This window comes from Myotis davidii, unplaced genomic scaffold, assembly GCF_000327345.1.
Source record: "Myotis davidii unplaced genomic scaffold, ASM32734v1 scaffold27, whole genome shotgun sequence".
In the NCBI taxonomy this organism is placed as follows: Eukaryota; Metazoa; Chordata; class Mammalia; order Chiroptera; family Vespertilionidae; genus Myotis; species Myotis davidii.
The window spans coordinates 2,695,930-2,707,897 of NW_006297821.1; the positions used below are offsets into that span (position 1 = coordinate 2,695,930).

The following is an 11,968-nucleotide window of genomic DNA, read 5'->3' on the forward strand; positions in this document are numbered from 1 at the left end:
GGTGCGGTGGTGGTGGTTGTTGGTGTGTTTTGGGTGTGGTGGGTGGGGGGGGGGGAGGGGAGGTGTGCACCAGTCAGGGATAAGGACGTTCTCCAGGTGGAGCCTGGCTCTGCTCAGTATCTTCCAAGAATTGCAAAGTGGAGAAGAAAGCAGCCTCATTACCAAGGACACCATAGGCAGCGAGGAAGGGAGGTGGGTGATCTCTGGATCCAGCTGGAGGACAGAAGGCGGCCCAGAGCTATAGGTAGTTGTGGGGGAGGGGTGAGCAAGAGAGAGGAGGAAGAGGAGCAGGAGGAGGGAGAGAGAGAAAGTGTACTAAGAGGGAAGGTAGGAGGAGAGGAAAGGGAGGGGGGAGAGAGAGAGATTGTGAGAGGGAGGCTTGTGGGGACTTGGAGGGATACCTGGGTGAGGCGTTAAGGGTGGGAGGACCTTGAAATAGGGATCGCTGTCCTTCCTGTAGTCCCTTTTGTACTCACAGGCCAGTGAAGTCAGAGGAATTTTGATTTGCTTCTACCTGCGGTATGGTAGGCACTCAATAACCGGGGCTGTTGAACTGAACAGCCACCTACGTAATGTGCATGCATCAGACTAGAATAATGCTCACGGTAGTCCTTAAGTTAACTTCCCTGTTCCACTCTATTGAGATAATGGAAACCCCTTAGCTGATTCATTTCTTCCTGTTCTCTCACCAGCCAGTTTTACGTCACGACCGGTACCAACACTGGGCACTTCCTTCATGCAGCTTGGGCAACATGATGGAGCAACGCAGGACCAGTTACACTCGTCTTGGGAAAATAAGTTCCCTCCCAGTGTCCTGGGGGCCATCCTTCACTGGGAGGGAAAGGAAAAGAAGGCGGAATAGTGAACTAGAAACAAGGCTTTGTTTCTTGACTACTCCCTTTCTTGGTACATTAGCAATATTTGGTTTCTGTGTTTCTATGACTTCCTGGTCTTCCTCCCACCTCCCTGGCTGATCTTTCATGGTTTGCTTTACACGTACCCATCTCCCTTTTCAGTTAAATGTGGTACCTCCCAGAGTCCCCTCTTCCCTATACTCTCTCCCTGGGTGAGCTCATCCAACCCTGAAGGACCAGAAATGGATCTGATGACCATTTGTGACTCCTAGATTTCCCTCTCTACCCACCCCTTTCTCTTGAGCCCCTGACTTGTACAGCCACCTACTTCCAGAACAACACCTCAAACTTTCTATCTCCACCCAGAATTCATCTCTTCTCCTCCAGCCTGTGTCCTGGTGTTCATTTTCTCAGTGATTGCATTTACTTTTCTCCTCAGTTGCCCAAGCTTCTTGGCCCCTTTCTCACCTACCAACCTTCAGCTACGCCATTCTGGTCAGGAACCACTAAAGCAACTCTCCAATCCATGCACTTTTCTTCTTGTCCAGCCACCATCACCTGCTAGTTTCCTAACCTGTCTCTCTGCTTCCGGGTTTGCCCTTCAACAGGCCTGAGTGATGTTTCCAAAATGGGCATTCGATCATTATAGTTGGCTTCAGCATAAACACAAAATTCCTTCCTGTGTAGAAGGAATCTGACCTTTGTCTGCGTTTCCACTTTCATATGTCACCATTCCAGGCTCAGACACTGAGGTCCAACTACCCTATTTTGTTCACTTCCTTCCGTGGTTATGCTGTGACTGAGGGACTTTCCCTTGGTTCTTTCTTCCCTCCCAAATATTTCCTCCACTCTTCTTTCTCTGGCGATACTGATCCTTTAGATTCCCATGGAGATGATAAATAGGATAAGGGTTTCAAGGTCTGGGTGGTTCTTCTTAAATACTATTCTTGCTAAATATTAGAATGTTGCCCAGTATTTTGCAAACGTGGCTCTAACTTGATGAGCTTGAAGGGAATCCAACAGGATAAGTTTAGGCAACTGCAAAGAAGAAATCAACATGTAATTAACCAAATAGTGTATATAAGTAATAGCTAAGCCTCCCTTGGAGGGACAGAGGTTTTGGATGTGAATCTCCTGTTTCCTTTACTTGCTGCAAGTAAATGAAACTACCTAATGACAACCATGTCTGGTCCTTGATAGAACACCCCAAGCAGGGAACACCTTGAATTTGCTAACAGAGACATCTCTATTCTAGGAAGTGTTTCCAGATTCCAAGTCTAGCTTACCTGCCCCTTCTTACAGCTCTTTTCAGAGTGTAGTTGGCTTGCTGTTTATTTATCTTTCTTCTCCCCTTGAACCATAATCAGCTTGAAGACAGGGACCCTGGCATCTGGGTCACTTCATTGCTCTCAGGGACTAGCATGGAGTCTGGCACATTGGAGGTAATAAATATTGAGTAACGGCCTGCATAAAAAAAAAATCAAAGAATTGAACATTTGGAAATAAATAAAGACCAACCAAAGGACACACACAAGGGCTATCTATTCAGAGTATAGCAAGGGAGCCAACCACCATCATTTGGTTTTTGGCGAAGACTCAAGGCAGGTGGAGGAGTGGAAAAGCTGCATAGTGGAAAGAAGAGAAGGCATCAAGTATGCCCTGATTGAAGCCACTAATATGGGGAAGCTGTAGGCTGGCTAACTAGAAGTGAGGTAGCCCATGGGATTGGTTAGGGGTGCATAATTAGCTTTCTTTGATTGGTCCTAAGTTGGAAGCATGGACAAAAATTAGGGGAGCTGTAAGTTATCAACTGAGTCCTGCCCATTTGGAGCCAACTGTTGCAGGGGCTATTGTTTGGCTTTCTGGACTGGTTGCCTGAGAGAGCTATCTAACTTTCTACAAGTCTGACTTATAGATAGTAGGCTGGCTTCCTGGGCTAGTTGCTACTGTTTTTAGGTCAGAGTTGTATTTTTATATATGGTCTGGTCATTGCCCATTTGTGTATTCAGTCTCTTACACTAATGTTTATTAGCATCTACTGTACACCATACTTTGTATTGTGTTGTATATGTCGTGCCTCATTTACTTTTAACCATACCTCTGTAGGGTAGGTATTGCCGTTTCTGGTCAACCTTGGCCACTTCCTCCTTTAAAACTCATGCTATTTACATTTTCTGTCTTCTAGCTCTCCTTGATGCCTTAGCTTGTCTCCTGACCTATCTCCTCACCCAGATTCACTAAGGATAGGGTTTCTGAAGTTCTCTTCCAGCCAAGGTTGCCATCTTCTCAGGTAAGCCATTATCCTTACTCAGTTCCTTCCCACAATGCTAGATTTCTTCATCTTCGGTGACCTTCACCTCCAAACTTCTTTAGTCACCCACACCTTAACCATCAAGCATATTAGTCATCATTACCAGAAAAAGTCTCATCTTTGATAGATAAGTACTATCATCTATTCTGTGATTAAAATAATATCCTACCCTTTTAGTTCTTCTGGGGAGTAACTAATTTTTGATAAGGGCATTATGGTAGATTTCAAAATACTTTTTAGTATTTTCTAATATGTCTAAAATGTCTAACATGAATAATAGCCTCCAAATCCTCTAAATATTATTTTTTTAATCTTTAAAAATTAGTGTCATCTACCTGCCTACCCATCACTCTATCTCTCTCCTAGAAGGAACAGGGAAGGAAAGAAGTCCATGTAACATTGTATAGTCACAATTACAATGCAATCAGAATCTATAATGATGAAGCTTCTTTAAAATGTAGTTACTATAATTATTTTGAAAGATCTCCAAAAATCAGGGCAAACACAATTGACATAAATCATGTTTGAGTGGCTATGTTCCAATATACTGAGTATGATGGTTAATTTTATGTCTTAACTTGGCGAGGCCATGGTAACCAGTTGCTTGGTCAAACATCAGGTTAGATGTTGCCGTGAAGGTATTTTTAAAGATGTGATTAAGTAGACATTGATTAAGTAGATCACCTTTCATCATGTAGGTAGGTCTCATTCAATCAGTTAAAGGCCTTAAAAGAAAAGATTGAGGTGCCTTGAGGAAGAAGGATTTCTGCTTCCAGAATGCCTTTAGACTCAAAGTGGCAGCCTCAACTCTTCCTGGGTCTCGGGTCTATTGGCTTGCCCTAAAGATTTTGGACTTGCTAGCCCTCACAATCTCATGAACCAATTCCTTAAAATTTCTATCTATTCACATCCTATTGGTTCTGTTTTTCTGGAGAACCTTGATTAATACACTGGGCAAGGACCATATGTGCAGGACAAAATTCCCACACACAGCACAAATAATCAACAGGATCCACCTCTATAAATTACTTCCTCTTGCCTCCAGCTAGTAGTCTTCTACCCTTCTAATTCCTCCTTATTAAATCTGGCCTAACATCTGATAATGCTCATTTACGGTTGTTGGCTAAGAGATTATACTTAGTTTAGTAGGTGGTTTCAGCCAGTACATGGTGTCATTATAAGCATTTTAAGCTTCATGTTTCCAAGTTGAAGAAGGAAGAGTCTTAACATCATCCTTGAATAAAGAATGTTCCACTAATAGGCTAAGAGATTTATTTATCATAAGGCATCCTTTTATTTGTAGTATAATTTTATTAGTTTCAAAGAGGAAGGGAGACAGAGACAGAAATAGAAATATTAAAATGATGAGAGAGAATCATTGATTGGCTACCTCCTGCATGCCCCCAACTGGGGATCGAGCCTGCAATCTGGGCTTGTGCCCTGACCAGAATCGAACTGTGACTTCCTGGTTCATAGGTCAATGCTCAACCATTGACCCACACTAGCCAGGCGTCCTGAAAGTCAATCTGTCTTCATCCTTCAAGGTGGGGCATGGCAGGTTTTATGGAATTTTAAGTTTATACAATTTGAGGTCCCTAATTAGAAAAAGGAATACAGAAATGTCTCACTTTTGCAATTTTCAGTAATATGTGATCATATGTATGCCTTGTGATGGCTCCTCCCAGGGCTTTGGACCGAAGATGTAAAGTGAGGGGCTCTGAAGCTCAAGTTTTATTAGCTTCAGGGTCAATCTGGTTTTGCTTCTGGGCTTTTAAGGGCAGGGACAGAAAGAAGGGTGCTGGCCTCTCCTTGGCCTGGCTCCTGCTTTGCTGGGGAGGGAAGCTGAGGCTGGCTGGGTTCCAACTGCTGGAGGAAGATACATTTATCTTCCTCTAGATCCAGAGTGTCCCTCTCCTCTAAGCCCTGCCACTGGGAGTTGCCAGAGTTCCCAGGCTGTTTCTTTAGGGAGTGTCCAGTGATAGTGTAGATGACAACATGCAGCCCTGCAATGCAAAAGCCTCTCTGTATTTCCGGAAGCTGCTCAGGCTCTGAGGACAGCATTTCGGACTGCAGGGGAGGGGGTGGACGCAGCTGCTCCCTGAGTGGGCGCTTTTCTCTAGGTCTTTTCTCCGCAGCTACGGTCAGTATCTCCTCCCCTCCTCCTGCCTCTTCAGACTGCCACGTGCTGGTTTATCCGTCTAACAGAAGCACACTCATGCTATGTGAAGCACTGGCTTTCTCACTGTACCCAGAGATAAGTATTTTTATATAGTTTGCTTTCCTGTATTTCACTGGGTGCATGATTTACTGCCACTCCCTGTCCTCATCCTGGGAGAAGCTCAATGACTGAATGAAAATTTCTGCAAATTCCGGAGGGCTGACATTCTCAGGGTCTCTCTCAGCTCGGAGTTCCTGCATCTTCAGAACCACTGCACCCACATTTCATGGCAATTCCTTTCCTTCTGTTCCCACCAACTGAAATCTGGGCGTTTTCTTTGATCTTGCCCTAGAATCACTCACGCAAGACAAGTATGTATCATAGACTTTAATGGAGAAGTTGAAACAATGGAGTTTTTTTTATATTACAGCAAAAATCAAACAAGTTAAAATTATGTAAATATAATTCTCATTTCTCACAACCACTTTTGGGAATTTCTCCCTTGCCTCTTTTCTCCCCAGACATGAGTCTCTGCTAAATTGGTTGTTCCCACTTCCCCCTCATCCCTTAGTCCCTTAGAAGGTAGAAGTAGCTCCATTTAGTTAAGATTAAACAAAACAACAACACAAGTTCTTCATTCTGCTACACATAGTGTGAATAAAAAACAGAGAAAAATGAAGAAAACAGAAGCCCTCTCTTTCACACATTGTAGCCCTTCAGCTGTACACACACACACACACACACACACACACACACGCACTCACACACACACGCACATGCACACGGTTTGTGCCAGTCAGCCTTGCCTCAGCTATCTGGAGAGAATGCTCTCTGAGCCCCCAGCAATACCCCACCTCCCTCTATTTCTCCATTTCATTTTTTTCCTCTTGGATCCCAAAAGCTGTCAGAGAAAAGGACTGCTCCTTGTTCTCACTTCATATAAGTCCATGGCCAGGAACCATCCTGAAAAGTGAGACAGGGAAGAGGCAGACCTGGAGAGGACAGTGAAGCACTCCTAGGAGCTGGAAGGTTTATTTAGGAACAAGGAAATGATTCCTGTGATGGAAAGCCACATTGCAGACCCCAGGGCATTTCCATGCTATGCACACCATGGGCATCTCCAATCTTTCATTACAAAAGGCCCGCACAAAGGTTCTAATCCTAGACACCGCCAACTTGCTGCTCGGCCCCTGCCCTGAGTTTCTCCAGCTCATCACTGCTGTAGCCTGTGGGGCATGGCTGGTATTTGGCACCTGAGGCCTCTGTCCAGGAGGAGCAGCGATGATGCCAGAGGCTGCAGATGCCATAGACCGTGGCCAGGATGGCGGCCCCTAAGCCCAGGTGCCAGCAGAAGAAGATGGCGAGGAAAGCGAGGTCCTCGTGGTTTTCTGATCTCCAAGACTGCCCGGAGGGAGGGATGTACATCACCAGGCAGAGCTGCAGCATCCAGGTGCTCAACACCAGCGCCAGCCAGGTCTTGAGCACCCAGAGTTGGGGCTGGTCCGGGACCCAGACCTCGATGGCGAGCACCAGGCTGACCAGGAAGGTGGGCACAATGAACAGGACGTGCACACGGACCTCCAGGATGCTCTTGTTCTCAATGTGTGCCATCATCAGCAGTGCCAGGACGCAGAAGGCCAGGGCCTCGGCTGCTCGCTCCAGCTTTAGACTCTGCCGTGCCTGGCATGCCTGGCTCACAATGTCCACCACTCCGCTGAGCATGAAGAATCCGTACATGGTGATATGATGCCAGTTGTTGGAGAACACGAACGGCCGCCGAGGGTCCTCCCAGTTTACCATCTTCATCCGATTGGCTCCTGGTGGGTAGAAGAACTCGGCCAAGATGCCAGTCAGGCTGATGACGACCTTCCCCACTCCTAGCACAGGGACCCGCTTCCACCTGTGTCCTCGCTTCTCCTTCGGGGGCAGAGGGAGCTGGAGAAACCTCTGTCCCCGTAGCAGGGCCAAGGACACCAGCACGGAGTAGTAGAGTGAGATGAAGAGGAAGCACATCCCTGGCAACAGGTGTCCCGCGAGGGTACCCATGGTCTCCGTGTATGTGTCGGGGACAGCAGGGTGAGAGCTGGCAGATGAGCAGCGACCTCACAGGGCTCTCCTCACAAGCAAGAGTGGCTGCTTCTGAGCAGTGGAGATCTTCCTGATCAGCCCCACCCCGGCCTCCCACACCTGGAAAAGCAGGCCTCACCTCCCGTGTTGGAAGCACCTGAGTTCCTCCCAGGGTGGGTCACTTTGAGAGACGTGGCGCTTCACCTCACTCTGTTCCTCACTTAGATGGGCGAGGCCTAGAATTGCCAGCTCTGCACCTCATTGCAGGCACTGGTTTACCCTTTCTCTTCTGCCTTCCACCTCACCCCTCAACAGAGAGCAAGGAGGGAAAGCGTTAAGTCACTCCAGCAAAGAAGAGAGGTGGCTCTCTTCTATGACTGTCTCTAGGGCCAGGCATGTTGGATTTTTTTTTTTAAATTTAAATACCTCAACAACTCTATGAGGGAGTTATTGTTAAGCAAAATTTACAGATGACATCAAGGCTCAGAGGGGTGAAGAGTACCACAAGGTAAGACACCTAGCAGCTAGCACAGCAGAGCCAGGAAGAGGTTCCAGGTCTATTTATCTGTTTACGAAGTTCAGAGTTTGTGCCCGGCAAAATGACTGAATCTCAGCTCCATCATTGCAAGTCTCATGATTATGGGCAAGTTACTCTGTCTTCTTGAGCCTCGGTTTCCTGATCTGTAGAATGGGAACAATAATTACTTCAAGGTTTGTTGTGAAGATTAAATAGAATAATGTATGTAGAGATACATATTAAATATTAAATGGTAGTGATTATTAGTAATTATATTGTTGCGATTATTAACATTCCTTGCTAAATTCCTATAATGCTGAAGTTGTGCAAGTATTTATATGAATGATACTGAGACAGGAATCATAAAGAAAAAAAGTGAAAACTTAATTACATTTAAAAATGATAAAGTTTAAAAATATTTTTTTATCTCAGAGAGGAAGGGAAAGGGAGGGAGAATTAGAAACATCAATGATGAGAATCATTGATTGGCTGCCTCCTGTACGCCCCCTACTGGGGATCAAGCCCACAACCCAGGCACATGCTCTGACCAGAAATTGAACTCTCACCTCCCGGTTCATAGGTTGATGTTCAACCACTGAGCCAGGAAAATTATAAAGTTTTTTAATGAATAGAAATTAAACATCCCAATTAAGAATTTATTTATTTGTATATTAAATTATTGTCAACAAATTTCAAAAGAAAAATAAACTGTAAAATTTCACCCCAGTGGATTGTGAAGGCAGGATCATCACCCCAATGGGCCAGAGAGCAGAGCATTAAACCAAAGAGAATTATTCTCTATCCTTAGGATCTAATGATATTTGTCTTGCTAAGTTTTGAACTTGCTTTGGGACCTTCACCCCTTTCTTCCGATTTCTCCCTTCAGAATAGGAATATTTACCTATGTCTGTCCCATGACTGTATTTTAAAGCGCATAGCTTTTCTGTTTCCATAGGTTCACAGCTGGAGAGTTTGGCCTCAGGATGAATCATACTTTGTGGCTCACCCATACCCGATTTCGATATTTATTTATTTTATTTTTAAAAAATTATCTTTATTGTTGAAAGTATTACAGATGTCCCCTTTGGTTTTTGTGTGTGTGTGTGTGTGTTGTTGTTGTTTTCCCATTGACCCCCTCCACCCTGCACCCACCCCTCCCCAGCCTACACCACACTATTGCCTGTGTCCATGGGCTATGTATACATGCATATAAGTTCCCCAGTTAATCTCTGCCCCAACACTGCCCCCTACCCCTATGATTTAGATATTTAGATGAAACTAGATTTTAGAGTTGATGCTGCAATTGATTGAGATTTTGGGATGGAATAGATATATTTTGTATATATTTATGATTTTCAGGGGATCCAGGAGCAGATCGTTATGGATTGAGTGTGTCACCCCCCATATTCATATGTTGAAGCCATACCCTCACGCCCCCCCCCCTCTCCCGCCAATGTGATAGTAGATGGAGATGGGGCCTTTGGGAGGCAATTAAGTTTAGATGAGGTCATGAGGGTGGGGCTCCATGATGGGATTAATGCTATAAAAAGAGAAAGAGGAACCTGAACTCTCTCTGCCATGTGAGGAATAAGCAAGAAGGTGGTTGGTTGCTTGCAAGTCAAGAAGTAGGTCTTCACCAGGAACTAAATTGACTAGCCTCTGGATTGTGGACTTCCCAGACTCCAGAACTAGAGAAATAAATATTTGCTGCTTAAACCACTCAGTCTGTGGCATTTTGTTATGGTAGCCTAAGCTGACTAATACATCCACCTATTGGTGGTGTGGTATTATTTCCACACATTTGTGAATTTCCAGCTTTCTTTCTGTTATTGATTTCTAACTTCATCCCATTTAGCTGAAGACACTTGTATGATATATTTCTTTTAAAATTATTGAGAATTAACTTGTGGCCTAATAGGGTCTATCCTGGAGAATGTCCCATGTGCACTTAAAAAATGTGTATTTTATTGTTGTTGGGTAGAGTGTCCATTTATGTGTGTTAGATTTAGTTGGTTTATTGTGTTGTTCATTACTTTATTTCCTTACTTATCTTCTGTCTGGTTGTTCTGTCCATTACTGGGGTATTGAAGTCTCCACCTATTATTGTAGAACTGTTTTCCTTCAATTCTGTTCATTTTTGCTTCATATATTTTGAGGATTTGTTATTAGGTGCATAAATGTTTATAATTGTTATATTTTATTGTTGTATTGAACCTTTTATTAATATATAATGTTCTTCTTTGCATCTTGTACTTTTTTTTTTGCAGCTTGTAAACTTTCTTGATTTAAAGTCTATTTTGATATTACAGTGGGGCCTTGACTTACGAGTTTAACTCGTTCCGTGACAGAGCTCGTAACTCAAATTACTCATATGTCAAACCAATTTTCACCATTACAATGACACGTGATGCTGGGCTGATGTTGTGGTGTTCACTGTGACATTCGCTGCGCCAACTAGCGGTGGGGTATCTGAAGCTGGCTCGTAACCCGAATTTTAGCTCACAACTCAAAGCAAAAAATTGGCAGAGAGACGGCTCATATCTCGAAAAACTCGTTAGTCGGGACACTCTTAAGTCAAAACCCCACTGTACTAGAGTCACTCCTGTTCTCCTTCAGATAGAATTTGCATGGAATATTTTTTCATCTTTTACTTTTAATCTATTTGTACCTTTGGATATAAAGTTAATCTCTTGTAGGTAGTGTCTGGTTGGGTCATGGTTTTTATCTATTCTGCCAATCTCTCTATTTTGACTAGAGAGTTTAAACCTTTGACATTTAAAGTAATTGCTGATAAAAAGGAACTGGCATTTTTTTCTATTTGCTATGTGCCTTACAGGTTTTTTTGGTCCCTTATTCCTAGAATTCCTTTTTTTTTTTTTTTTGCATTGAGTTGGTTTGCTCTAGTGAAATGTTTAAATTCTTTCTCATTTTCCTTTTGCATATATTCTAGCACTATTTTCTTTGTGGTTACTATGGAGATTACACTTAAAATCCTAAAGTTATATCAATATAATTAAATTTCTACCAGTTTAACCTCAACAACATAAAACAATTCTGCTGCTATACAATTCTGTCCTTATCTTCTTTCAATTATTGATGTCACAAAAATTAAATCTTTATGCATTATGCATCGCAAGCTATACACTATTAATTGGCTTTAATGCACTTGTCTCTTAAAGTGTGTAGAAAACAAAATGTGGAATTACCAACCAATACTATATAATATAAGCCCAGCAACTGAATGGTGGAACGACCAAAATGACTTCTCAACCAATTGCTATGAAGCACACTGACCACCAGGGGGCAGATGCTCAATGCAGATACTGTCCCTGGTGGTCAGTGCGCTCCCACAGCAGGAGCAGCCGCTCAGAGGGCAGGTCCACAGCCACTCAGCTGACAGGGATGAGCAGCTACTCCCGCAGTGGGCTGATCCCTTCAGGCCATGCCCCCTCCCCCCACCAGTGCATGAATCCCATGCACCGGGCTTCTACTCTCTATATATAAAAGCCCGAGCGATCCTTACAACCGAACGACTAGAATGACTGGTCAACCAGTAGCTATGATACACACTGACCATCAGGGGGCAGATGCTCAATGCAGAAGCTGCCCCCTGGTGGTAAATGTGCTCCCACAGCCAACCTCCCGGGGTCCCTCCCCCCTGCAAGCTGGCCCCCCTGATATGCCCCGATTGGGGCAGGTCGGAGGGCCGCACCCATGCACGAATTCGTGCACCGGGCCTCTAGTGTTATAATAATACTATCTTTTAGATTAATAATTGTTTTTAGAAATGTATTAGCCTCTTAAATCATGTAGAAAACAAAAAATGAAGTTATAAACCAAAGTTACAATAGTACTAGCTTTAATAATTGCCCATGTGTTTACTGTTTTTAAAAAAAATATATCTTATTGATTTTTTACAGAGAGGAAGGGAAAAGGATAGAGAGTTAGAAACATGGATGAGAGAGAAACATCCATCAGCTGCCTCCTGCACAACCCCTACTGGGGATGTGCCCGCAACCAAGGTACATGCCCTTGACCGGAATCAAACCTGGAACCTTTCA

General features: G+C 43.9%; 1 protein-coding gene across 1 annotated transcript; it reads right to left on the reverse strand.

The window, feature by feature from the left end:
- Window positions 1–5,695: 5,695 nt before the first annotated feature.
- Window positions 5,696–7,723, reverse strand: LOC102752606 (transmembrane epididymal protein 1A-like). Its single transcript, XM_015570434.1, has one exon. The coding sequence runs from the start codon at window positions 7,367–7,369 to the stop codon at window positions 6,485–6,487; it is 885 nt and encodes a 294-aa protein (XP_015425920.1). The 5' UTR covers window positions 7,370–7,723; the 3' UTR covers window positions 5,696–6,484.
- Window positions 7,724–11,968: the final 4,245 nt, after the last annotated feature.

Bases quoted from the DNA above. Each gene is read 5' to 3' on its own strand.
- LOC102752606 (XM_015570434.1), bottom strand. From the start codon at position 7,369: ATGGGTACCCTCGCGGGACACCTGTTGCCAGGGATGTGCTTCCTCTTC.